The sequence below is a fragment of the Delphinapterus leucas genome, chromosome 12 (genome assembly GCF_059928025.1).
Source record: "Delphinapterus leucas isolate spDelLeu-1000000601 "Yukka" chromosome 12, BTC_Dleu_Yukka2, whole genome shotgun sequence".
NCBI classification, from domain to species: Eukaryota; Metazoa; Chordata; class Mammalia; order Artiodactyla; family Monodontidae; genus Delphinapterus; species Delphinapterus leucas.
In genome coordinates this window covers 61,960,886-61,988,748 of record NC_143140.1, presented here as the reverse complement: position 1 = coordinate 61,988,748, position 27,863 = coordinate 61,960,886, and the positions used below count along the sequence as shown (strand labels likewise).

The window sequence follows — 27,863 nt, the reverse complement described above, 5'->3', positions numbered from 1 at the left end:
CGGCCTCTCTTGTTGCAGAGCACAGGCTCAAGACGTGCAGGCTCAGTAGTTGTGGCTCACGGGCCTAGTTGCTCCACAGCATTTGGGATCTTCCCAGACCAGGGCTCAAACCCGTGTCCCCTGCATTGGCAGGCAGATTCTCAACCACTGCACCACCAGGGAAGCCTGGTTCGTTCTTAATACCATGTAAAAGGACGAGCAATTTCTGGCCCTACAGTTTTATTTAAGTCAATGATTTCAGACTTCAAATTTATATCATGTGATTTAATTTTGTAACAGGAGTGCCTTCTTTAAAATTTTTAAATATTTCAGCTTTTACTTATATTGCACGATATTCCTTGTTAGTCTTCGAGAGATATATGTCTATTTTTCTTTTTTTAAATCACCTTGGAATCTTCTGCTTCAGCCATATCTATAACAGAACACAGTATTATTTCTACCTTTATTTGGAAATGAAAAATTGTATATATTTTGTATTCTCCATTAACAGATATTGAGGAAAGGTAGTATATCATTATTTGCTGGGCTTCAGTGCGAGTATAGCTCTTACTTTAGGGACTGAGTGAGTTTAGTCCAGGAAACAACTTTATAATGTCTTTCTAGCAGAAACACTGCTGTATTTGTAGTGACTTATCTATTAATGTAACCAACTTGATAATAATAAAAGCTAGTACACATAGTTTAATATGTACATTGTGAGGCTACAAAATACAATTTTTATATTCCAAATAAAAGTATAAATAATACTGTGTTCTATAGATGTGGCTCAGACAGAAAATTTCACACTGATTTTTTAAAAATATATATAAACACAATTCCTCTAAGATTCTGTTTAAAAGAATTGTGGTGTATATATGTTCGAAGTAACTTTCATATATTAACCATTTAATACTCATGGTAATTCTATGGCATAAGTACTATTGTTATATCTATTTTATAAACAAGCATACTGAGGCCCAGGGATGTTAAGCAATCTACTCTTCCTCATCCTCTTTATACCATGTGTCTTTTTTCTTTGCTGTATTTTACGAGGTGTAAAATGCAGCCGGTCTAGTGGCCAAGCCAGGCAGTCAGTCTGGTTTACATTTATGCACTTCACATCAAAGCTCCTACTCTATCCCAATGCAGTTATTTATGTGTTTCTAACTCTTTGCCACAGAGATCAGTAAAAGTACCTTTCTTTAATAATAAACAGTTTTTAAAAACTTTTTTATAACTTTTACTAAAAATCCTCCTGTTTTAGTAAAATTTAGTAATTGTTTTAAAATTGTTTTTCTTGAATACATTTGTCCAAAGTCCTGCAACTTATAGCTAACTCATCAGAAAGTAGTAGCACAATGAACAGTCCTTTCAGATATCAACATTGGCTTTGCAACACCTGTCAAAGGTGATACTCTTCCTCAAGTTATGGGTAGTTTTTCCTATAACACTGATGCATCCATACTGTAACACCAGGTATATCCATATTTGATTAAATTTCCTCATCTCCCCTCTCCCAAGGTGTCGCAGGAAATTTTCAACTTTGCTAATAATAATGACACTAATAAACAGATGATACTTATAATTCTTTTACTTTTCAAAATAAGAGAGTTTAATATGGTTTTATAAATGAGTCGGCTATAAGGCTTCAGAATCTTAAGATTCAGGTCTTCCAGTTTTCTACATAGATTAATAGATTATCCCTTGCAATAAATTACATTACATACAGGTAACTGCATCTAAACTCTAGCAGTAATTAGTGTATAATCCTGTAAGGCCTATCAGGAAGCAGTTTCTGTTTTTGGATGCATCTGGCTGATATGACGTTTTCTTCATAAATTCTGGTTATCACCATTGAAGATTTTATATTTAACTTTTAGGTTAACAAAGAGTATTGTGGAAGGTTATCATCTGAATGTTCCATATTTCTTTCATTGTTAGACTGAACTACTTTGTGTTCTTTTGTCACTAATACATTTTTTGGTCATATTTTCTAATGTATTGATAATATGTACATCAGTACACAAGTACACCCTAGGCATGACATGTAAAGAATGGATGTCAGAGTTTGATCACAATAGGTATTTTTATAAAGATCACCTCAGGATTTGTTAGAGTTATAAAATATGATTCAAAAAATCATACCTCACCTTATAAAATAAGGGAAAAACCACACATGGTATAAAGATGCTAATAAACATTCTTCTTTAGAAGCAAATAATTCCAAATATAAAAATGCTTACATATATAATAACTTTTGTTGTCATAAGTTCATCTACATTATCCCAACATCTAGAACTTTAACCAACTTTTGTGTTCAGCTGATTTTAAATGAATTTTTCCCTGACATAATCCTTTTCTGTACTGTAGGCATAGATCTGAGCCATCAGTGTCAATTCCAGTATATAATGAGGAACTGTGACACATTTATTCTGTGAAAAGCTTTATAGGATTTTCAATATTAACAATATTCCTATTTCCAAGTCTATTAGACATTATTGTAATGTCTATTCTACTTTCTTAATTTTTGACCTTGATTTCTGTTTATTATAAGACAGTACTCCTCTCACAACTTGGGGCTAGATTCAGATTAAGACACTTGTTCTTTTTTCCCTCCCATTTAAAAATAATTTATTGAAAACTACTATTTTCATGGCTATTTGCTTCTAATAGCAGTTGTCCATAATAGAGGCAGATTTTCTCTTACAGGAATTCACAGCTGTGAAGAGAAAGTTCTTTCCCAGTGGGTTAGTAAATAGGCTTTTGTGAGAATTCTCTACTGGAATATTTCTCTTGATTAAAGGGTCAGAGACTGAAAGTCTATTGTTCTTGGTACTAAAAGAACCAAACCACCTGCAGCTAAGCATTGAACTCTTTGGAAAACCAGAACTATCTTAAAGTCTTCGTTTTTGTAATGAGTAGTTTGAAAGCAATAATTTTTCTTAAAAAATTAAAATTCAGACATGACTTTTGGTCCAAATTAGAGATTTTAACATAGTGAATGCATTGAAGAATGCAGTCCAAATAAAACTCATACGCTGCATTCTCTAAACAGTATAGCTTTCTGCAGCCTATTAATACTATACACATATTTAACTGGCAAATGTGACTGCTGTGCCCACTAATCTCTTTGTGTTTATTCCTTTTTATTGTTCCACTTGATTATTAATCCCCCTATTCATAAAAGTCCCAAGATTTGGGGGAAATGAATCCCTGCTATAGGAAATCACTCAAGTCCAACCCAAGCCACTATCAACTTTAATGGTATCCCTGCTTCCACTCATCTAGTTAACTATTTTATGTACTGTGAGGTTAAGAGCACACATAATGAAGCTAACTTACTTGGATTTAAAATTCTGGTCCTGCTATAGCTGCATGGCCTTGGGTGTGCTATTCATTTAATCGCTGTTGCCTCTGTTTCCCTCTGTAAAATGAGCATATTACTGTACCTCATATGGTGGTTCTGAGGATTAGTTAACATAAAGTTCCTTAAATAGTTGGTGTGCTATTAAATGCTAAATAGGCTACTCTTACAAAACAAATCAGATACTACTCCTTTGGTCAGCCTCCTCCTAAAGAGCTTCACACTTAAAAAATAAAACCTGACCTTCTGAGTGCCTATAAGCTTACCTGTCTGATTTCATCCCCCATTACTCTCTGTTGGCTCTATTCAAGCTACATTAGCCTGTTCCCCAGAGATACTAAGCAGTTCTACTTCAAGGCCTTTGCACTTGCAATTCCCTCTTCCTGGAATTCCCTCCCAGAATTTTGCATCGCTCACTCACTTGGGTAGCTGCTCAAATATTCAGAGGACTCCATCTAAAATAGCACACACCCAACACACATTGCCTCATTCTCTAGTTCCTTGCCTCATTTTCTTCATAGCATTTATCACCACTGACATTATATTGTCCAGTGTCTTTCCTAACAGGAATGTAAACTCAGCATAGGGATTTTATTTTGGTCATTCCTGTAGTCCCGCATCTAGCGTTGGTAGTGCTTAGGAAATATTTGTTGGAAGAGTGGATCAATCGAGTTAAAAAAAAAACCAAACATTTTTTTTCCCCCTGAGGACTACTGAGTTTAACTTACTATGCATTTTTTTTCATGGTATGCACCTAACATTCCTTACTCCCATATTTTCACTTTAATCCAGGTTTTCTCAGTAGGCCACCACTCACTTGAGAAAGATACACTTTGGGCTTTTAGAAGTAAACATATAGATTCTTATATGCAAAGTAAAAGATAAGCGAGCACAAGAATGTTGACCATGTTTTCAAAGGGAAGTGCTAAATACTGTGCAATAAATTGAATTCTATACTTAGCCAGATTTTTTGAACATTGTTTTTAATACAACACATCTACCTGTAAAGATCTATGGAGATTTCAGATTAGATTACGAATAGGTAGTACTTTGTGACTCAAGCATATATAGTTTCAATTAAGTTTTTTCTTTTTTCTTCTGCAGATTAATGACTACCGAGAGTGAGATCAGATTTGTCCACAAGGAGATGGGTGTAATACCAAGCTGGGGAGGTGCTACCCGGCTAGTTGAAATAATTGGCAGTAGACAAGCCCTCAAAGTGTTAAGTGGGGCCCTTAAGCTGGATTCAAAAAAGGCTTTACAAATAGGAATGGTTGAGGAGGTCTTGCAGTCTTCAGATGAAACCGAATGTCTCAGAGAGGCACAAGAGTGGCTACAGCAGTTTATCAAAGGGCCACCAGAAGTAATTAGAGCTTTGAAAAAATCTGTTTCTTCAAGCAAAGAGCTTTGTTTAGAGGAGGCATTACAGACTGAAAGAGATCTTTTAGGAACAGTTTGGGGTGGACCTGCAAATTTAGAGGCTATTGCTAGGAAAGGAAAGTTTAATAAATAGTTTAAAAAAATATGTACTACAGGTAAAACTCCAATGATTAATATGTATAAAAGTTAAATGATATTAAATATGAATGTCAGAACTACTTTGAAGGCTACTATTAGTATTTCAGTTTTAAACAACTGTTTGAATACCTGAACTCATTGGCCTAGTTTTCAGTCTATGTGGGTACTTACCAAGTAATTTCGAACATCTGACTAAAATATGCAACACTTTCAGCTTAAAAATGATTAGCAATTCCCAAATTCCCATATTAGTTCTTAGGCTATAACCAAAGACCAGTTTTTAAAAGAAAAAACTACACAAAATCTCTTGTGTTATTTTTCATAAAGTCTTTGTCTTGCCTTACCTGGAAATTATTTACAAAAATAGCTTAATGAAACTTAGCAAAAGTGGAGAGGGGTCAGGGACAGGAAAATACGCAAAGGTATGGTTAGTCCTCTTCTGCTCCAAGCAGCTGCATTGAAGAAGTCATGGGTAACAGCCCTTCTTTTAAATAAAGATGCTCCTCACCTCAGCCCTCTACAAATCTGGACCTTATTTATTTGATCTTTTAAATAATTATTAGATTTCTATTTTAAATTATCTACGAAACAATGATAGCCACAACAAAGAAAGTCTACTAACTACAAAATTGGCCAGTTCATTTGTGTGTTCCAGAATTTCCAAACCAGTAGTTAAGAAGTACTGTAGTTTATGTAGTAATCAAATTGAACTTTGATCAAAACTGCCAAAGACTGCAGAGACTGAGGAAGCATCCTGTAACATACATTTGCATTTTACATCAGATTTCTATTTTTTTCTGAAAAGTAGCTAGCGTTTCTTCTTTTATAACTAGCTATCTTTTAAAAGTAAAGTTAATAACAATGTGCAACTCAAACTTTTATGATCTCAGTAATACAGACTTTAAAAAACATAAGTCAAAGAATTGAGTCCTAATTCTAACCTATCACAACAAGAGGTAAAAGGATGGACCTAGAGTCTGTCATACAGAGTGAAGTAAGTCAGAAAGAGAAAAACAAATACTAACACATTTGTATATGTATGCTAACACATATACATGGAATCTAAAAAAAAAAAAAAAAAAAGGTTCTCACGAACCTAGGGACAGGGCAGGTATAAAGACACAGATGTAGAGAATGGACTTGAGGATGCAGTGGGGGAAGGGGAAGCTGGGACAAAGAGAGTAGCACTGACATATATACACTACCAAATGTAAAATAGCTAGTGGGAAGCTGCTGCATAGCACAGGGAGATCAGCTCCATGCTTTGTGACCACCTAGAGGGGTGGGATAGGGAGGGTGGGAGGGAGGCTTAAGAGGGAGAGGATATGGGGATATATGTATACATATAGCTGATTCACTTTGTTGTACAGCAGAAACTAACAACATTGAAAGCAATTATACTCCAATAAATATGTAAAAAAATAAAAATAGTGACAATTTATATTTGCTATTGTAACATTCAATTCACCTTTGAAAAATCATATTAAAGACAACTTGCGTATGCTTTGTGATCCTACTGTTTTACTTAGGAAAATACAGAAGAGAAACTCATGTTACTTTTCTTCAGAATCAAATTCTGGATTACCACGTTAACCCAATGCTTCCTACCTTGCTATATAGATTGTACAACATTTTGTGTTGAATCACTTTGTGTCTACTAATGCTGTTTAAAAATAAGCCTACCATTTAATTCAGATTAGGGTTAGCCATTAATGAATACTGGCAAAGAAAATCTAATATATATACGCGGTCTCTGCTATCAGTTATTTAAGGCCTTTAAGTCTCACAGGCTTTAGGTTTATTTCCATACATATTTATTCCACGAACATTCCCTGTAGACTCTGTTTAAATATTCTCTATGAAGAAATCAAACTTTTCTGAGCAGGTGACTATGTAAGCTGAATACACCACCAATTCAAATCACCCCCTTTTTTAGTGACCTTTTGGCCACAGATGTCAAAATGTTTCCATCCCCTTCCAGACTCAAACAAGAGACAGATTATTTTTGATAAACTCTAGTATTTATTAAATTATAAAGTCTGTAATCAAAAAGAAAAATGTGGATCAAGACACCTCAAACTACAAGGACTAGACAGCAAAGCCTATGGGAACGCCATGAAGTGTGTTACAGACAAGATTCTGAAACATAAGTTATAAGCTGTTTTCTTTACATTTCCATTTCAGTAACTTTACTATTAAATAGTTGTTATTCATCTATTTTAAAACCCCAAATTCACATCTATGCTCACATTAATTAAGCTGCTTGTTCATACTGATCCCAGACATCTCATAGGTGCCAAATTTTAGTAATGGTTTTATGTCATTCCATGCAGAAAAATATGACAATGCAAGAGTCAGATGAGGATCGTTAATGCACAAATAATACACGCTGGCCAAAAGAACTGAAGATATTTAAAAAAACTATAAACAGACCTCAAGAAAACTGGGTTACTACTAAACAGCTCTCAACTATTAACACCCAAGTTCCTTATATTAAATAAATTTCTCAACAGAGACATGTTAGACATTTTAATTACAGGTCTATCCTTACCATACCCCTTCCCACCCCAACTCCCAAAATGCACTACTAGGGATGAGTATAATGTTATGTGGGCAGAAATTTACAGATAACCATTTTTACTTTGAGCACGGATCTGAAAACTTTTTTACTTAAACTTCAGTTACTGTGCACTGTCCATCAGGCCTTCTGGATCTGACACTGACACCCACTGTTCCACCCCCTGCCACAGATCGATCAGTTCCTGATAGATCAGATCGATCAGATACTGTCTGGTTGGGATTAGGAACCAAAAGTCTCTGTTGGGTCAAGGAGTGTTGCGCAAGAAGCGCAGATCCATCCTCACTATCACTACTGGCATCTGATTCGGTTTCTTCAATGGAAGTGTCTGGTGCTGGTACCCTGCCTGAAGATGGTGACTCATGATCTTCTTCTCCTTCCCCCCTATGACTCCTTTCAGCTATGCTGTCTCCACCAAGTTGTAAATGTGCAAAAGAGTCTTCCAGAGAAGTGCTTGCATCAGGGGATGGTGTTGCAGGGCTTGTTAACTGACCATCTACTGACGTCAGGGGCCTTACAGAAGAAGACACTAGAGGCTGAACAGAAGCTCCACTCTGTGCTGATACACTGTCCGCTCCATCAGCAGAGCTCTCTCTTGCTAGGTTTACGGTATTAGCATCACAGTCCAGCCTAAGTCCGGCTACTCCCTTCTTTGGTATATCTATTATATCCCGCTTAATCTTCCTGCGACGTCCATGTTCATTTCTCCTATATTGAACCATATTTTCAAGATCGGCAACATACAGAAACCCAGCAATTAACATTTCGGTGCTCTTTTTACCTTTGGAAAAAGCATCTTCCAGCTCTCTACTAGTGCGCTCATCATACTGCCACCACCCATTTCTTCCTTCATAATACCATGCATATTCACCATTTCCTCTACTTGCTGCCTTGAGTTCTTCTGGTGACAATAAGGTTGGCTTATCAAGGAAATCCTCGGGAATTTCTTGTCGACAGAGGGCACATCGCTTTCCAAGCCATGACGCTCCCTTCACACATAGATAGCAGAAAACATGCTTGCAAGGCAGACTGACTGGGTGAACACATGTCTGCAGACAAATGGCACATTCAGGGACAGTTAGAGAAGGTGCAGTATTAGAACAGGACTCATTTGCTTTCCTGTTCGTAGGAAGCATATTTATTGAGTGATCAATTTCACCACAGCCAGCCATCCTGAGAAAATGAGAGAAAATACATATAGTATTAAAATCTTGTTTTAACTCTTCCAATATCTTAATTCAACAATTCAGAAAACATTAAGTACCTGTTACATGCAAACCACATCCTAGACAATGGGGATACAAAAATGAAAGTAGAGAAAAAAACTCTAACTTGTACAGAAAAATCTTTTTGATTTGTATTGATTTTTACTTGTGGGTGGCAATGAGGCACACAAATGTTAAGCCAAGAATAAAAACATACAACCAAAGTATAGATTTCAAATAAATACACCATTTCTATTTATTCACAGAACTTACAAGATAGAACTAAATGCAAAGATTTTAAAATGTATCAATACAACCCATCTAGACTTTTACAATCATTCTGGAAAGTAGAGAAACAGAAAATTGCTAAAAGTAATTCAGGTTACAATTGCAGAAAGTAACAAATTTTGTAGCCTTTTAGGATACTACTAGGTGCAGTTTTGCAAATATTGCCATGTATTAATGTACTTTTGGTACTTGACAAGGAGACCATATGAAATCAATACCAGAGTTTAAATTCTAGAAATTCCCTTTCTCTGCTGTATAATCTAAAAACACTGGTTAAACCAGTCATTTCATTCCCCCTCTGTGAAACACTCTCTTCTTATGGCCTTTTCTGTTGTTGCTGCCTCTTTCTAAACCATATATATGCTCTTCTTGCTATACTCTTTCAAGATAATCTCATCTATATTCATGGCTTCAACTGTTACCGACTCATAAGTTGACAATCACCAGCCCAGGTCTCTCCTTTCAGCCCTATACCTATACTTTTAATTGCCTATTTTAGATCTCTTCTTGGATGTCTTGAAGGCACAAAAACTGAATTTATGATCTGCTTCCTCCTTATTTACTCACTCCCTAAATGCCACTCTGGAGACACCTCTATTCATCTGCTTTTCAAGCCAGAAATCCATCCTTGAAGCTGTCCTTCTCCTAACCCCTCCCCAACCAAAACATCAGCAAGTTTTATATTTTATCTCCTAAATATCCCCTAAATCTATCTACTATCCACCTCTACCCTTCCCTAGTCACCAAGCAAACACTATTTATTAAATTACTGCATATGCCTTTTAATGGGTCCAGCCTTACCCCTTTTTAAAAGGTTGATTTTAGGTTAAAGACCAGGATCTATATGCCCTGCATGGTCTGGATGCCAGCTCCCACGCCAGCCTCATCTCACATCAAACTTCCCCTTGATCAGGCTTCCAGCCACAGTGGATACTCCCTCCAATAATAGGTTTTCTCTGTACGGAATATTTCTTCACTTCTTGCCTCTCATGCCCCTCCATGGACAAACTACTACCCATCTTATATCTCTCTTGAGAAAGCCTCCATGAATTCATGAAACTTAGGTGGGAAACCACCCCACCAAAAAAAAAAAAAAGCTCAACAAATGTTACAATCATATAAGACCATGGGAGAAAATGACATGAATACCGAAGTTGCCCTGAAGAGGAAGGAGAGAGGAAAAAAAACCAAAGATTTGTCAAACTATCTACAAACAGTAAATGCTGGAAAGGATGTGGAGAAAAGGGAACCCTCCTACACTGTTGGTGGGAATGTAAACTGGTGCAGCCACTATGGAAAACAGTATGGAGGCTCCTTAAAAAACTAAAAATAGAACTACCACACAACCCAGCAATCCCACTACTGGGCATATACCCTGAGAAAACCGTAATTCAAAAAGATACATGCACCCTGATGTTCACTGCAGCACTATTTACAACAGCCAGGACATGGAAGCAACCTAAGTGTCCATCAACAGAGGAATGTATAAAAAAGATATGGTACATATATACAATGGAATATTAGCCATAAAAAAGAACAAAATAATGCCATGTGTGGTAAAATGGATGGACCTAGAGTTGTCATACTGAGTGAAGTCAGACAGAGAAAGACAAATATCATATGATATCACTTATAGGTGGAATCCAAAAAAAAAAAGGGGTACAAATGAACTTATTTACAAAACAGAAGTAGAGTCACAGATGTAGAAAACAAACTTATGGTTACCAGGGGATAAGGTACCATAAGCTTGAGGGATAAATTGGGAGATTGGGACTGACATATACACACTACTATATATAAAATAGGTAACTAATAGGAATCTGCTGTATAGCACAGGGAACTCCACTCAATGCTCTGTAAGGGCCTATATGAGAAAAAAATCTTAAAAAAAAACAGTGGATATATGTGTATGTATAACTGATTCACTTTGTTATGCACCTGAAACTAACACAACTCTGTAAATCAACTATACTCCAATAAAAATTTTAAAAAATTAAAAAATAAAAAAGATTTGTCAAACTGGATGTATAAAGCTTAAACACTGGTATAAAATTTGGAACTTCCACCTTACTGATTCAGATAAACATTTATTAAACTACTACTATGGTCCGTATACAATTCTGAGTATTGATGGATCTAAAGATGAATAAGACACATACCTACTCTGTTAAATAAGGAAACGTACATGCAAACAAGCAGATATTCACAATGTGACCTGATTCCTGCAATAACTGAAATGTGTTAGGATACTTATTAAAAGTAACAATGATAAGAGAGATGAGAGGATAGACATAGGTTAGAAAATTTGAGGTGCAGGAGGCTGGGGAGTGGAGGAGATTCAAGGCAGAGACATGTGCAAAGCACTGAGTCATAAGCAATGGAGCAGCAGGAAATTAAGCTGAAAAGGGAACCAGATGCCCAACCTGAAAACCTTATTGTGCCCTGCTAAAGAAACATCTGATTTGGTTTAATCCCATAGTAATAGGAAACCACAGATATTTTAAAGGGGGAGAAAATGATAAGAGGGTGTATACGAGTGATAAGTGAAAGACTGAGAAATGGAGGTGAAGACCTCACAGAGACTAGCAACCCTTAATTAACTGCTGCTTAAAGTGAGTGGCAATCTCTCTCTACTAGTTGGTTCTACCATTTTAAATATGGAATATTTAGAATTTAATCACCATAAGGATATTTGCTTTTTTCCCAAGATCAAGTTCTCAAAAATGGGTTCAATGGTTACAAAAGGTATAGTCAGTAAAAATGTTTACACTTATCTCTTAGGCTTTCATCACAGTACATCTAATCAAACAAAAATACATTCTCTTACTGCTTTTTCTGTGTCCTTGGTTCCTCAACAGGCAAGGTTCAAAATGATAGTAAGTTTTTGAAAAGACTGCACTTATCTAGAAAAGGAAGCAACACACAGTCTCAAGGGAAAGAACTGATCTCCATGAAATGCTTAATTTCCAATCTTTTTTTTTCAACCTTTAATTTCACTTCCAATCAACTCCTTTACCAGAAATTCTAAGTTACAGAACCTAGTAAAATACAACTTTTTCCTAACCTATGGTAAATTCTAAGTCAACCAAATATGACCTCTTAATATGTGTTATTAGGCACTACAGGAGCTTCAGAGTATTCTGAGATACACTATGCCTTCAAAGATTTTGTAATTTAACAATCTGAGTTATAAGTGAAAGCACATGCTTCTCAACCGGTCAATTAATATCCCCCACCTATTTCCCCTAAAATGACTGGCTGTACACAGACTATTTTGTTAGGCTCTCAAAAACTCATATGTATTTCTTGAATACAAAATCTAAGTACTTTCCAAAATGGCAAGAGACAGAATACCACATATTTCATTTGTCATTTAGCAAAAGATTCAGAATACTTTTGTCTGCCCCAGGTAGTCTTACACTGTGGTAACAGTTTATGTACACTACTTTCAATTTGGCCAAATACTATACTCAGTGCCCAATGTACCTTTAAGAGATTTAAAAGAAAAAATATCTCACACACCATGCTTCTGGGACTTCAGTTTTCTCATCAGTAAAACAGGAAAAATTCATGTTTTGACTCAAAATTCCCTTTTCTAAGATATCTAATACATGCTCATCACACAGTACATAATAAATACTTGCTAACTGAATTTAGCCTCTCACTTTTCTGTTTGTTGGCAAAAGCTATATATAGGCCGTGCTCAGGAAAAGAACTGAAAACAGTTGTAAGGCACTGGCTACCTAGTTTTAATTCATCAGGTCCTATCGCTACATTTAAATCTCAGGATAACTTTAAACATTTTCATAACAAAAAGAACTAAAATCAGCTGTAGAAAGGGTGAACAATTAGTACATATATTCTTTCATCCCTTTCAATTTAAGTTAAAGAAATCAGCTGTCAATGAAATTCTTGAAAATCTTTTTTTAAATCTCCATATTTATTTGAAGCCCAAGTAAGAAAAAGAAAATAAGGACGCCCTTCATCCACAAGTAATAATTTAACTGAGTAAGACAGATGTTTGATTCTATTCGGAAGACAAAATGTTGAAGTGGGCTAATGCTCATCAGTGCTTTGAAAAAACGATAGCAACATCTCATATACAATAAGTCCATATCCTAAACTATCTAGGTACCCTCTGGGCAAAGGACAGGCCAATAAATTTAAAATTTTAAAAAGAAAATGTCTAGTAAAATGTAAATAAAATATCCAACAGTGCAACCTGGATGAATGCCATACTTTAAAAAGATACATAATCCCAAACCCTGTTGTACTTAAGTAAAATTAACCCAAAAGTCGATCTTCCATTAGATGCAGTTATCTACAAAAAGAAAGTTTTCAACCTAAAAACATTACTCTCCATCTTGTTTAACATGATCAATATTTTATATGACTCTCACTCTTGCATGCACAAATAAACATATAATTAACAAACTAAAAAAAGCAATTACAGCCATCCCAGGGGAAGACATGAACTGTGAAAGCAACATGCTTATTTAGAAAGGCAAAACAATTCTTTTGGGGCAGGTATTTTGGTTCCCTCATTAGAATGAAGTAAAATTGGATAAACTTCATCAGAAAACAGAGAGACACAAGATAGTTAAAGTTTCATTCACCTAAAGCACTTTCAACTATCAATTTGCCATAGCAAACATCAAATTCTAATTCTGTTTAGCCCACCAAGTACACTCCTAGTCTATCACCAACTAAGAAACGGAGAGAACTTATAAATACTTTTTACATAGCTCTGGATGAGGCACATACAGTGGACAAGATACCATTAAGATATTTAACAAGATAAAGACAAAGCAACCCACTAGCCTGCCTATCTATAGACACACTTCAAGGTAATTTTCATGACCATTTTAATCTACTCTACAAAACAGATTTTTTTTCTTTGCATAGTTTCAATGATCTTCAAATAGGTTGGAGACTGAATATGTTCAGAGGATCATACTGGTGTGTAAGAAATGCTTTTTTTCCTTTCCTTTTTGTAGAGCAAGGATTTGATAAAGAGAATGCTAATCAAAGAGTAGTATTCCCTAACTAGTAAATGTCTCAGGAAACTTCAGAGATCATTTTGAAAAAGGGAATTTATTTCCTGGTTACTAAATTAAGAATAATATGTAGAAATTTGGAATGACGTTAGTCCAACTCTGCAGAAGAACATGGTAAATGTTTCTTTCACTCATTTTCCAAGACTTTCTTACTAACTGAACTCTTAATGTGATATGACTTTTAAGCATAAATCCCATTCTTCTTCTAAACTATGTAAAATATTTCCGGAAGACAAATAAACATCTATTAATGCTAGTAAGGCTTCTCTCTTCAACAAGACCAAATATAGAGGGATATGGGCAGATTCAGTGGAAATCTCCAAGTATTCAGATTTTGTTTAATCTTCTTAAAAATATTTCATTAGTCAAAAGAAAGGTAAAATTACTATAAATGAAAAAGACCTTTAGCTTACATAGTATTGAAGAAATTTCTGCCAGCAATTAAAAACTACAAATATTAAAAGTCAGGTTTTTAATTCTGGGCTCAGAATCCAATTAAAAACATAAAAACGGGAATAAAGAATAAGGTACTGCAACATCTTTTGCACAGACCTACCAAAAAAGAATGTCATCTTCCTTCCCAAAACTTTGACTATTTTTTAAAAGAAAAAAAATTCCTCAAGGGCTTCCCTGGTGGCGCAGTGGTTGAGAGTCCGCCTGTCGATGCAGGGGACACGGGTTCGTGCCCTGGTCCAGGAGATCCCACATGCCGCGGAGCGGCTGGGCCCGTGAGCCATGGCCGCTGAGCCTGCGCATTCGGAACCTGTGCTCCGCAACGGGAGAGGCCACAACAGCGAGAGGCCTGTGTACCGCAAAAAAAAAAAAAAAAAAAAAAAAAAATCCTCAAATCTTTAGTTCTGCTGGAATATAAAGAGTTTGAGGTTTAATACAAGTTAAAAATATAACATTAAAATTTTAACAATGACCATTCCTAAGCCCTTAAGACAAAATTCTTAACTTTTCCTATTGTACAGTGTGTTGTAATTGGTGGGTGTTTAATTTCTGTTGGATGTCTGTTGATGCATAGCTCATTACATTAAAATATAACAACTAACATTTACTGATTGCATAATATGTGGCAGATACTTTGCGAAGCACTTTATATCTAATCCTCCTATCACCCTACGAAATGGGTCCACTATTTTCCTTATTTTACAGATGAGGAAACTGAGGTACAGAAAGTTCAGGTAAAGAAATACCCAAAGCCACAGTTCATTAAGTGATGGAGCCAGGCTCAAATCTAGGTTTCATAATCCAGGTGATCTGACTTCATAGTCTTTACCCTTAACTGTTACAGAATGCCTCTAAAATAATCATGACTATCCAAATATAAGAACCACCATCAATAATTTTAGGAAAGACTTCAGGAAGTTACTAAGAAATTTCACAGACTGATAAAGGAATGACATTTTTATCACCTGCTGCAAGAGCTGTCACGTATTTCTCCTTACTCCTTTTCAGTTTTGAACAGAGAAAGTGTCTCAGCATCTACCATGCCCATGGCGGTAGCAGAGAAATGGATAATAAAACTGCCATCAAAGTTAAGTTGAAGAACACTACATTACCTAATGGTTTCTGATAAGTGTAACAGATACCATTTCTTCCTTTGTACTCCCCAGTAACTAGCAGGGAGGGGATAGATACATTTTGAATGGATGAAATGTACTATGCACGAAGTATTGCAAAGACCTTGTACATTACGCTATCTTAGTAAGTTTAAACACTTATTTTAAATACAAATGGTTCTTAAACATTTTTAGGTCACAGTCTTATTAGGGAAATCTTACATATAACATCAAGGAGTTCAAGGATCTCTATGAAGCTGGTCCATATATGAACCCTTAAGGAGGCAACGGGAATTCATTGAAAAGTTTTATGTTAGGAAGTGACAGTTTAGTAGTTTATCAAGACCATTTGGACAGGAGTTTGGAGGAAGACTTGGTGTCATGGGGCTAAAAGGAAACTAAAGTTTAGAGTAATCCAGGTATAAGATAATTGGGGGGGGACGACAGATGTAAGGTTCCAACAATAGAATATAAGAAATACTAAGGAAACAGAAATGAAAGCATTTAGTTACTGATGGATGATGGCATCATTCATCAAGATTTGGAACTTGAGGCGAGTTCTGACATAATGACTTTGAGATATTTATAAAGTCTTCAGATGAAGACAGGTAGATGACAGTTGAGTTTACTAGATAGGTGCTCTGAAGAAATCTAAGCAGAAAGAAGTCTCATGAGTCACCAACACATACACGGTTCTTGGGACATGAAAATGTACGAATGCCCAAATTAAACTTGTTAGAGCACACAAAAGGGCCAGCGATAGAATCTTGGATTACTCCAACATTTATAAGTGAGGCAAAGGATGGGAGGAATGGTCAGAGAGGAATGGGGAATAAAGTAAGACTGCCGCCTCGAAAGCCACAAGGGGAGACATTTGCAAAAAAGAAGGGTCAAGCAAGGAGAGAACTTATAAAAGTTACTCTTCAACTTATGAAAATTTCCATATTTGTAGTGAAATATATGGTGCAAAAATTGTGAGCGCCATACACTGATTAGTTATTTTGATTCCCAGAATCCATCAAGCCTGCTATCAATTACTTTTTACTCAGCTAAGACATCTTTCTTTCCCTATTCCCACAAAGACTATTACAAAACTTCTCCAACCTCTTAGTAAAGAGATATTCTGGACTCCCTTATTAAGAAATTAGGTATGAATGACTCCTCAAATTTTATTTTTATCTTCACTCTACCTTATCATCATTCCTCTTGGCTCAGGATGGGGTACTGCTAGTTTTCAAAGCTAAACCATCCCAATTCCTCCCAGATTTCAATTAATATTCTCCATCCCTAAATTTCAAAATCAACTAACATGCTAAGTCTAATGACCTCTTCCAGTCTGATCTATTCGATCCCATTGAACTAAATGATATTATTAACCATCGACTCTTTTTCTAAAAATTTATATTATTAATTCCCATGATGGTACTCTCTCCTAATTCTCCGTTATCATTTTTTTTCTACCTTCTTTAGCTTCCCTTAAATACCAGTATTCCTCACAGGGGCTCTGTGGGTGACCAAATTTTCATACTACATTCTATGCCTAGACAATCTACTGAATATTCCAAACTTATATATATGTATTAGTTTGGAATACTCAGTAGATATATAGTATATATATATAAACCCCCATGAGTCCCCAAATCTAATATCCAGAACTGTTCTGGGTACCTAAAATCTGTATTTCCAATTCTGTATTCAAAAAGTCTACCTCAGTATTCTCCAGTCACCTGAAATCAAACATTAATAAAACCAAAATTATCTGCTCCCCTAAACCTACACCCTCTTCCTTTGGTCTCTATCTTGGATAAAACTTGGGAGTCATCCTCAGTGCTCCCCTATTCCTTGGCCACTTTGCTTTTCTGCAACAGAAACTTCTTTAGAATGTGTTCCCTTTAAAGCTGTGACCTTAATTCTGGCCTCTTGGACGCACTCTTGTACAAAATACTGACCTCCCAAGTGGCCTTCCTGACCTCAGTCATTTCTTCTTCATCTTTCCTCAGTTCAATTATGTCTAATTAGTCTCCCCTCCACTCAATCTTCAATAGTTTTCTATTGCCTACATAATCCCACAGAAATTCCTAAACACTGGCTTTCAATTACACTGACATAGCCTTCAGAGTATAACAGACTTAGTTAAAATCTACCATTTATTCTTACTGTTGACCTACAACAGTGTTTCCCAAACTTCTCTAAAGATAAGAATTAGCTGGTGTGCTCTCTCCTGGAAATCTGGACACATCTGGGTTAGAGTCTAAAACTCAGTTTTCAACAAGTGCCCTAGTAGATTATTCTCAGAGATATTTGGTAAACACTGACACAGGGAAAATGACTTCATCTCTGTTTCTTCATCAGTAGATAAGGCTACTACCATCTTGTGACTGAATTCAGTAATCCAAGTAAAATACCCAGTAAGCACCTGGCAATAAGTAGACACTAAATAAACACTCATTCCCTGTGAAGTCTCTATTTCCCACTCCACCTTCACACATAGGACTGCTCCCCGACTCCCCTAAGATACCTTGATATTTAGGCAGCTGTGCCCTTCCCCATTCCCTTGGCTTAAAATATAATTCCTAGTTTTCTCAGATTGTTAAAATTCTATTCATTCTTTAAGACCAAACCAAAAGTCCCCTGTTCACTCTGAACCCTTCAGATGGAATAAATCCTCTCAGTTCTGAAAGCATTGTATTGTTGCCTCAATACAGTATTTCTTCCACTATATAATTATTAATTACATATGTGTCTTACTGACTACACCACAGTCTAGTTCCTTGATGGCCATGATAGTCTGATGGTCAGACTATCTGACCTACAGGATTAAAAAATATACATATGTATATAGATAGACAATACATGAACAGGGTTAAATAAAAAATATATTTGTCCCAATTTTAAAGAAAAATGCTTACTGGCTTCAACTGTCTTTTATCAAATTCTCAACATTGACTAAGAATGATATGGTCATACTTTTAATGGGAATATATAATTAAAGCACCATATTGGAAAAGTAGATAACAATAGTTATATGTCAAACTGGGAGAACATATGAAATAGTATTTACAAGGGTCACTCTCTGGTCAAGTATATTAAACACTGTTATCACCAAAACTGTAAAAGTAAAGTGTTCACTGCATTTTTCATGAATGACTCAAGTTGGATATTTTTCATATCAACTTGGAAGACGGAAATATGATGTTCATTGTGTGAAAAAGTTTCATCAATAACAGAATGAAGTTCAATATGGGCAAGATCAAGGTAGTAGCAACATTTTAAAGCATACTTCACAAAGAGAAACTGATAGGAAAACAGAACTGGTAAAACTGGGGACTACAGTGACTCCAATAGGAATTAAAATGCATGTACTAACTTGTTAAAAGAACCAATTAATTAAAAAAACCTATTTATTTTACTGAAACATGTTTTTAATAACTAGTATTTTATAACCCATAAGTCTTTCTTATTTATAAAGGCTGATATTATCTCCTTAGCTTGGTTATTTAAGTAAATTACTATGTAAAGAAAAAGTAGAACCTAGAAGACCTGGAGATCTTTCCAGTTTTTTTTTTTAGCCTTCTATGAGCAAATTTCTCTGTCTTCAGTTCCACTTTTTAATAGAGATTTTTCCCTACGAAGAGATTTTTTTTTGGAAATCTACATTAATAATAATTTAATGTGAATAAAATTGTCAACTCAAAGTCTATATAAAATGCTCATTTTGTATAATTAAAACTAACTATGACAGATACTTGATTTATTACATTTTATACCAGTCCACTTAATTTACTGCAGCTTTGGAACAAACATGATGCCATACTTACATTTCTACTACAGATTCCACAAATGTCTGTCACAAAAATAAAACATCTTCTTCACGAGAAATCAGCCAGTTTGCAGTATTTTCTCCTCCATTGCTGGATCATCCTGTGCTGCAAAAGAAAAATTTCAACATCAACTTCTCTACAGACTAAGATCAACAACATTAAAAATTAATTTCAGTCAATTATGTATGATTCTTCATTTAACAAAATTCACTGGCAAATTTTATCTCAAAAGTGGAAAAATTTCAAGACAAGGATGCCTGCTTTCTCCACTGCTATTCAACACTTTACTGGAAGTTCTAGCCAGAGCAATCAGACCAGAAAAAGATATGAAAAGCATATAAATTGGTAAGGAAGAAGTAAAACCATTAACTATTTGCAGAGACAGTAAAATTTTCTCTATTTTCTATATAGAAAATTCTGGAGAATCCCCAAGAAAGCTACTAAAGCTAATAAACAAATTCAGCAAAACTGCAGTTTATTATAAGTTCAATGCACAAAAAAGTCAGTTCTGTATCTAGCAGTCAGCAATTCAAACAGGAAATCAAGAAAGCAGTTCCATTTATAATAGCATCTAAAAGAATGAAATACCTAGAAATCAACTTAACCAAGGAGGTGAAAGACTTGTACATTGAAAACTACAAAGCACTGCTGAAAGAAATTAAAGAAGAGTTAAATAATGGAAAGACAACTGGTGTTCATGGATTGGAAGACTATGAAGACGACAGAACTATCCAAAGTGATCTACAGATTAAACGTAATTCTTATCAAAATTCCAAGAGCCTTTTTTTCAGAAATGAAGAAACAAATCCTCAAATTCATATGGAATTGTGAGGGGCCCCAAATAGCCAAAAATAATCTTGAAAAAGAACAAAGTTGGTGAGTTCAAGCTTCTCGATTTCAAAACTTACTACAAAGTTATAGTAATCAAGACAGGGTGGTACTGGCATAAGGACAGACAAAGATACCAACAGAAGAGAGAGTCCAGAAATAAACCCATCTATGGCCAACTGATATATTTTACCACAAGAAAAAAAATTTAAGTGAAACAAGTTCTTTATGGACAAAGTAGCCCACATGGAATGTATTCCATAGCCACTGCCTTCCTACAAGAAGGTAATGTATGGGAAGGCAAGGTCATCATCACATTAACTAGGACCTCCTGGTATTTATATGTATGTCCAAGTTTAAGCCAACCTTCTCTCAAGATGCCTGTTGTCCAGGAAGTCCAGAGTCACCAACTAAAGCATCATCTCAGCCATTAATCCTCTTTCTTCTCATTTAGTATTTCCTCCTTCCACTTCATCATGCCCACTGTGGGAGGCTCATTTCACCACACAGAAATTAGAATCAAGCATACATGATGACTAAAGAGATGACGGGCTTCACAGTAACCACAAGACAGGAGAGACAAATACTCTTTCAGTTCCATGTGCTGCTCAGTGTGGGAATCCATCTCCCTAAAAAATTTGTAATTTTAGTATTTAAGACGATATATGGCCTTTAAATACAAGCCAGCCTATCTCACCAAATGTTTAACAGACCAAACAGTATGCAATCTGTTTCAAAACTGGAGAACTTTCAGAAGTAACTGACTAGAAAGGGTTTCTAAACAACTTGACTTTTTGTTTTACTCTGACTTTAGAACTTAGTCTTTACATGATAAGGACTCCACTGTCCTGACTTCCCACCACAGCGCATTCACTTTACCCTCCAAGAGCCTACAACTTCAATGGCACCAAAGAATACTCCATCATTCACTTCCCTCCTGTCCAGTTTCACACACAGGACAGCAGGAAACACTCTACTATTCTAACATCATTACTCTTAAAAACAAACAAAAAAACCCCACTTATTCTTTGAAGTCTCCAACCATTGGCTATAATCCCCTATAGCTATTCTCTCTTAACCCTTAAGGTACTGACTTAATCTACTCACTACTGGTCATCCTATTCATCTTATCTCCTGACATCTCACTATGAACCTATTTAAATATCCTTGAGAATAAACCACTCAACACCTAACTCAGAGGTTCCTGAACTTGCCCCACAGAGGTGGCTTGTTAGAAATACACATTCTCAGGCTCTAACCCGAGATACTGTAGGCCAGTAGAGATGGGTTTCAGCCCAGGAATCTCACCTCAAGTGATGCTGATGCAGGTAGTCCATCGAATACAATTTGAGAAACACTGTCCTTGTTTTTCAATTCCTAAAATCCTAAATTCAATTAACTTCATCACCCCCCTCCCCCCAAAAAAATATGATGGTCACATTTGGAACTAGATGCGTCCTAAAACTACTGCCTCTATAAAATCTTAATCTCACTCTCAGATCACAAGCTCCGGTCCTTTCAGCTCACTTATTCATTCCCACACCCACTCTTTAATTTCAAGGGGCCCTCCAGTCTCTTGACCACCTCCTTTCCTTTCTCCAATACCTGATCTCATTTCCTTTCCTGCCCAATCTGGAGCCCAACCATTTTAACTTCTTAAGAGAATGCTTGGTTCTCTCATATCTCTGTCTCTCATCTACACATACTCTACACACCCCCATCTCTGCATATATCTAACAATGTGACATCTCAGCTTCCATGCCTTAACCAATGAGTGCTGACAGAGAAAAACAAAATTCTTTTTCTCATTCCCCTCCTAACACATCACACCAAATTCTGTCAACTTTCATCCCTAACACCTTTGGAATCTATCCTCCATTCTCTTGCCATTGCTAGTCCCCTAGTTTAGAATTTTGTCCTCTCTCTCCTGGACTACTGTTCAGCCTGATTATCTTGCTTCAGTATCACCCCTTAAATTTATTCACCAAGTCTCTGAGTGTGATAGACTTAAAAAGAAAAATGAAGCCTTCCATACGCGAAGCCCTATATGGGCTCTCCAGCCTATACAACAAAGGTAAAGCTCCTTAGAACAATATTCAAAAGTCTTAAAGACCTGAAACCTAAATAACTCTCTAGTCTTATCTCTCTCACACAAATTAATACTCTACTTACACCTAATTACTCACTTCTCCAAACTTCCCTTTGTAGTTCTGTATTTCCTCCTGCCTGGTATAGTCTCCCTCTTTTAAGGCTAAAAAGAATGCTACTACCTTTCTCTGACTACCTCCAAAAAACTGTTCCCTCCCCTCTATTTTGTAATTCTTCTATTACTGAATTTATCATGCGCACTGCAATCATCTGTTCGCTTCTGACTCTTCTAGTAAACCATGAGCCCCCTGAAGACAAGGACAATTTATATCTCTAAGCGGCCAGTAAACTGCCAATCAGTTGTTGACAACTTGAACGGGTATTTCTTGGATGAATGAAAAACTAAATTTATTTACTAACATAACACAACATTTGCATTCTAATTGTGAATAGGCACCCAACCACAAAAGACATAAAGATATCTAAGCTCTAATCCTTTCTTTAAACAACTTAAAATCTAACAGAGGGAGTTACTACATTTACAAATATAAAATTCATGCCATCTTTACATCTTTTGACAAGTACATCATTTATCCAGCTTTATTTGCTGGCAATGAATTCTACAGAATGCAGATAAAAATCTAGGAATAAAACCAATTTTAGTAAATCTTGCAAGCTACAGGGACTTTTCCAATTCCTGTATCCCACGGCTAAATTTCAAAGCTGACTCTAAATGGATAATGGTTGAGGGGAGGAAAATGAACTAAAACCTATGTAGTCATCTAGATCCTAGCTATGACAACTGTGGTCCTCAACTAGCAACATCAGCATTACCTGGGAGTTCCTTACAAACAAAATATCTGAAGCCCCACTCCCTACCAAGAGAATCAGATCTCAGGTATTTCATATGCATATTAAAGTTCAGGAAGCACTAGTAGACCCATTATATCATTGAATCCTCAAAATGACTCTGTGAGAAATTTTATAAATGAGGAAACCCAAGCCCACAAGAATTTAACCCCAAATCACGAAACTATCAATACTGGGAGATGAGATTCAAGCTCAAGTATATCTTTAAAAAAATATTTTCCTCAATGTGCTGTATCTCAAAGAAAAGGTCTAGAATAGCATTGTCTAATAGAAAGATGATGCAAGCCACATATGTAATTTCACATTTTCTATTAGCCACATTAACAACAATAATAAGAAAACAGGTAGATTTAATTTAAAGAATATATTTTATTTAACCCAATATATTCTAAACATTACCATTTCCACTGGTATTTAATATAAATTAATTATTAATGTGATATTTTACACTCGTGTGTGTGTACACTCTTTGAAATCTAGTGTGTATTTTACTTATAGCACAACTCAATTCAGACTAGCCACATAGTTTGCTCAATAGCTCCATGTGGCTAGTGGCTACTGGCAATGCAGGTTTAGAATGTCTTGCATACCAACAGGTTTTTTCCAACACAAAACTGGCAATTTACTACAAGAATTGTTGAATAAAGAAAATGAACTCCATGTTACTTTACTCACACCTTTGCTGGCACAGATGAAAAAGAAAATTGCATATTTTGCTGTGATCAAAACTGACTGGTTTAGCTAGTCTCAATTCTACCAAATAGATCCATCAACTCCAGCCTCTGAGAATTACAATGCCAATTGGGCACAACACAGGGTATGGCATGTATCAGTAATATTCAGAATAGTCATGTAAAGTAGCCCTCAGAAAACTTCTACATTTGAAACCAAATATTTTTTCTTTAATGGAAGGAGGGGGAGGCTTTTACTTTCAACTAAAGATAAAAGAATAGTATAATTCTAACTACAGGCCAGAATTAATTTGGCAAACATACATAATTCCTTCTGCAACGAATGATTTGTAAATTATCACCAAAGTCAACACAATTTATGAATTATTACAGTAAAATTTGCCACAATATTTTGACATGCAAATACCAATTAGCTAATGGGTTAAGGTTCCTTCTTAAGGTGCAAACTTATACAGAAATGAACCATTAGGAAGGTAACACAGAAAGAGAAAACATATGAAACTAAATGAGATATTTCTGCCCCTTAACAATTCTAAAGAAAAAAAGTGGCAGACTGAATTTAAAAATATATAAAAGAGATTAGAGAGTATCAGTTAATTTAAATCATCTACCCATTCAACCAATTAAGTATAACTGAAAATGAATATTGTATTACTTATAATTTGTGACCACTCAACAAATTCATGCTCCTATTATTTGCACCTACTGTTATTTTCTCTGAAAACAGGCTTAATTACAAGTCTACTTTTCAAGTCAGTCATGGAGTCAAAAAAAAAAAAGGTTTTTTTAGATTACAGATTCAAATAAATGATTATCTTTTTTTAAAGAACTCGTCAAAGAAAAAGATAAGCATGTAACAGTTAAAATATCAAATTACAAAGATCTGAAGATTTCCTGTATTTTTCCAATTATACTAACAGCTAATGTTTAATAAAATAGTTCTTACTCTTTATTCAAAATACACAAAACAGGAAATGTTCTATATAAAAGATATCAGTGCCAGAAAAGAAAAATACTACAAATCTTACAACTTTTGGTATACAAAGTCAAAAAAGAACAAAAAGCAAGGACCAGTAAAAGAAGGAACAGAGAGAGAGAGATCGGGTGTAATTCAGCAGATACATCTTAATATTTCTTAAGAAAGAGTCCCAAATTGAGAGATGTAACTAAATGCCCTAATGTTTCCATTTTTAGCTTTCCTTCTCATCTCCTGTGAAAACTCAGCTTACTGAAAGCACACGTCATACTGGGAGACAAAAGTCTTCAGTCAAAACTCATTTCAACTAAATGGGGTCCAATATTTTACAGTACTCTATGTTAAAGAATTATTTCCACCACTGCGTTTAACACTTCCCATAAAAAACATTACTGTATGACAACTTCCGGCCTTCACAATCTTCATACCCAAGAATTAAATCTTTATATTTTCCACCCAAAAAGGTGGGCTTTGCATTTTAACAAAACATTAAATGTGAATGTGAACAAGTACTGTCTTTTAATCACATAAACCAGGAGTTGCATAGCCTGCAACCATTTTGTAAATAAGAAAAGCTCTGCTGCTAATTATCTGTGTGACCTTGGTCAAGTCACAACTCCCATGTCTTTGTTATTTCACCCTACTCTACACTTCCATAATTCTAAATACTTTAATTAATACGATTTAACAACGGGTTTTGTTTTAACTAACTCAAAGGGTAATAAGCCATGAACACTCAACAGTCCATAAATAGCACAGGTGGTTGTAGCAGAATGTAAATAAGATGGATTCCATACCCACAAAGACAGTTTCTAATCCAGCTGGTCGCACAAAATCACGTTCCTTGGGCACAATCAAAAACCAGGCAAGAGGATGGAAAAGGTTCACCTTGTTACTAACACTGGGGGGAAAAAAAGCATTCACATACCCAACTGACAGTGTGTCAGGTGTTTTATGCTAGTAAATTGCTAATACATGAGATAATATTCTCTATGCAGATCAATATTGTGAAAAGAAAAAATTTAATACTATATTTTTCTTCTACTAAGTCAAGAAATCATTTTTAGATCCTTTCAAAAAAAAAAAATCTGCCCTATCCTTGCGACAACTCAAAAACAAAATACTTTACCAGTTGACACATGTCTCCTACCAAAAAAAAAAAAAAAAAATCTTAAAAAATTCTTTTTTTCTTCCTCTTGTCTAATGATCAGCTATTTGGAAAAACAGTTTTCCTGATGATTATAATTCTACCAAGTTTTTAACAACCGAGTAAATAACAAAATCCTACAAATGTTTACCATTATTTTCATTTTGCCCACAATTTACACTGGCCCACTTGAAACATAAGTTCTAAATCAAAGATTTCGGCTTAACAAAATGCTCCAATTTAAGATGTACAAGCTAAAACAAACACATCCAAAATCTATTTCTAAAGTGGTTTTTCACTTTTCCGGTTTGCTCTTTAAAATTGGATTACTTGACGTATTTTCATGATTTTTAGAGCACTCCCAGACATTCAACACGAACAGTATTTGCTGGTCACAAAAACAGCAAAGCCAACATCATAAATCCTGTTAGTTGTGCCACGTCTTTTAAAGGTCTAAATATAGATTCACTTATTAAAAAAACAAAAACAGTTTTAAGTCTTCCAGTTTCCGTAAGTATATACTGCTTTTAACGCCAATGTCATACTTTCAAATTCTATTTTAAAAGTACACACATTGGAGGGGTACCTGAAATGTCAATCATCCAAAGACAACGCGTTTTTCTATCATTTCTTGGCTTTCTTCTCTCAATTCCACAGTTTTAATATTACTTAATAAACAAAATATTACTTAACAAACAAAATGTACGTACTTTAGAAACTTGAGAAATAAGTGCTCACTAAAATGGCACTTAGGGAAAAGAAAAACATATTAAAAGCGATATCAAGCGGAAAAGATCTAGTTGCCAGAAGTGTGCGTAAACTCAAAACAATTTTTCAGCCTTTCTCTAGATGCCCACGGAAAATAAAACAGCGGCAACAATTTAAGACCCGTACTCTTTCAGTCGGGATGGGGGGTAGGGAGAGAATTCCGCACCCAGCAACCAGAAGAACAAAGCAACAGCCTCCGCTGTTAAGATGCACCGAGGTTTTTGGAGGCTCAACGGGTATTGAGAGATCTCTTAACGATTCTGATGCTTTAATAACAGCGCTGGGCTTAACGTGAGCAAGGCGAGGGACTGCTCATCATATTAGGCAATACCCAGAAACTGAACCGGAGGAGGAGGGAAAGAGGGAAGAGAAAGAAGCCAAAGACACTCCGGAAAAAGACAAAATGCAGTAACTCTACGCCCTGACCCAAGGCCCGGGTAGAAGCCTCCGCACGGGAAATTGGGAGTAGGATACCCCTTAAACCATTGCCGGCCCTAAATCTTGAGGCCCAAAGTCCCCGTGTAGAGGCCTGACACCACCGATGAGGGGAAAGGAGAGGAACCTGGCTGCCACCAAAGGCAGCGACGAGGACCCCGGCGGAAGAGGCTGCGCAGTAATGGCCGCTGCTCCGCCTCTCGCACCCGGACCGTGACCAGCTCCGGGCTGTCGCCCAGGGCAGGGGCTGCGGCGGCCCCAGGCAACGCAGAGCCCGTCACCGTCTTCTTGCCTGTGACAGCAGCCAAGCTGGGAGCGACGGAAAGGGCTGAGCTGTCCCACCCCGGCTCGGCGCAACAGCCGCGGTCCCCCCGGCCCAAGGGCGTCCACCTACGTACCGGCCCCTGACCCCTCCGCCGCCGCCCCTCTCAGGCCCGGAGCGCAGGGCCGACCCAGAGTGTGTCGCCGTTGGAGGTGACACCGCGGGCCATCACTTCTCTCCCCAAGTTAGGATCCCGGAGCGGCTAACTTTCACCCTGCCCCTCAAGTGGGCTTCGCCCTTACTCGCACCTCTGTGGCCACAGCCGCGGTCGCCTCGCAGTCTTTTCTCTTCGGCCTCGGGGCCCGCAGCGGCCGGGGACGCGCGCGCGGCCGTCACGTGACCGCCGGTAGCGTCGCGGGGGG

The 27,863-nt window shown here is 36.4% G+C and overlaps 2 protein-coding genes across 15 annotated transcripts in view; one reads left to right on the top strand and one right to left on the bottom strand.

Annotated features, from left to right (window-relative positions):
* Positions 1-8,613, top strand: part of ECHDC1 (ethylmalonyl-CoA decarboxylase 1) — a 47,714-nt gene extending 39,101 nt beyond the window's left edge. For 9 of the 10 annotated variants that reach the window (XM_022556073.3, XM_022556120.2, XM_022556079.3 and 6 more), the window contains one exon: positions 4,448-8,613. In XM_022556073.3, the coding sequence (XP_022411781.1) occupies positions 4,448-4,856 (409 nt within the window). In that variant the 3' untranslated portion in view covers positions 4,857-8,613. The remainder of the gene's footprint in view (positions 1-4,447) is intronic. The other variant, XM_089921985.1, reaches the window with a different exon arrangement.
* On the bottom strand, positions 250-27,863 carry RNF146 (ring finger protein 146). 5 transcript variants are annotated; one of them, XM_089921982.1, is made up of 4 exons: positions 27,750-27,863; positions 19,373-19,480; positions 14,546-14,791; positions 250-8,612 (listed from the first exon to the last, which is right to left on the bottom strand). In XM_089921982.1, exon 4 carries the CDS (start codon positions 8,609-8,611, stop codon positions 7,532-7,534), a length of 1,080 nt encoding a protein of 359 aa, XP_089778108.1. In that variant the 5' UTR covers position 8,612; positions 14,546-14,791; positions 19,373-19,480; positions 27,750-27,863; the 3' UTR covers positions 250-7,531. The 5 variants fall into 5 exon arrangements, with proteins under 5 accessions (XP_089778108.1, XP_022411768.1, XP_022411751.1 ...); XM_022556060.3 differs by lacking the exon at positions 14,546-14,791 and adding an exon at positions 11,760-11,835; XM_022556043.3 differs by lacking the exon at positions 14,546-14,791 and having other exon boundaries at positions 27,750-27,862.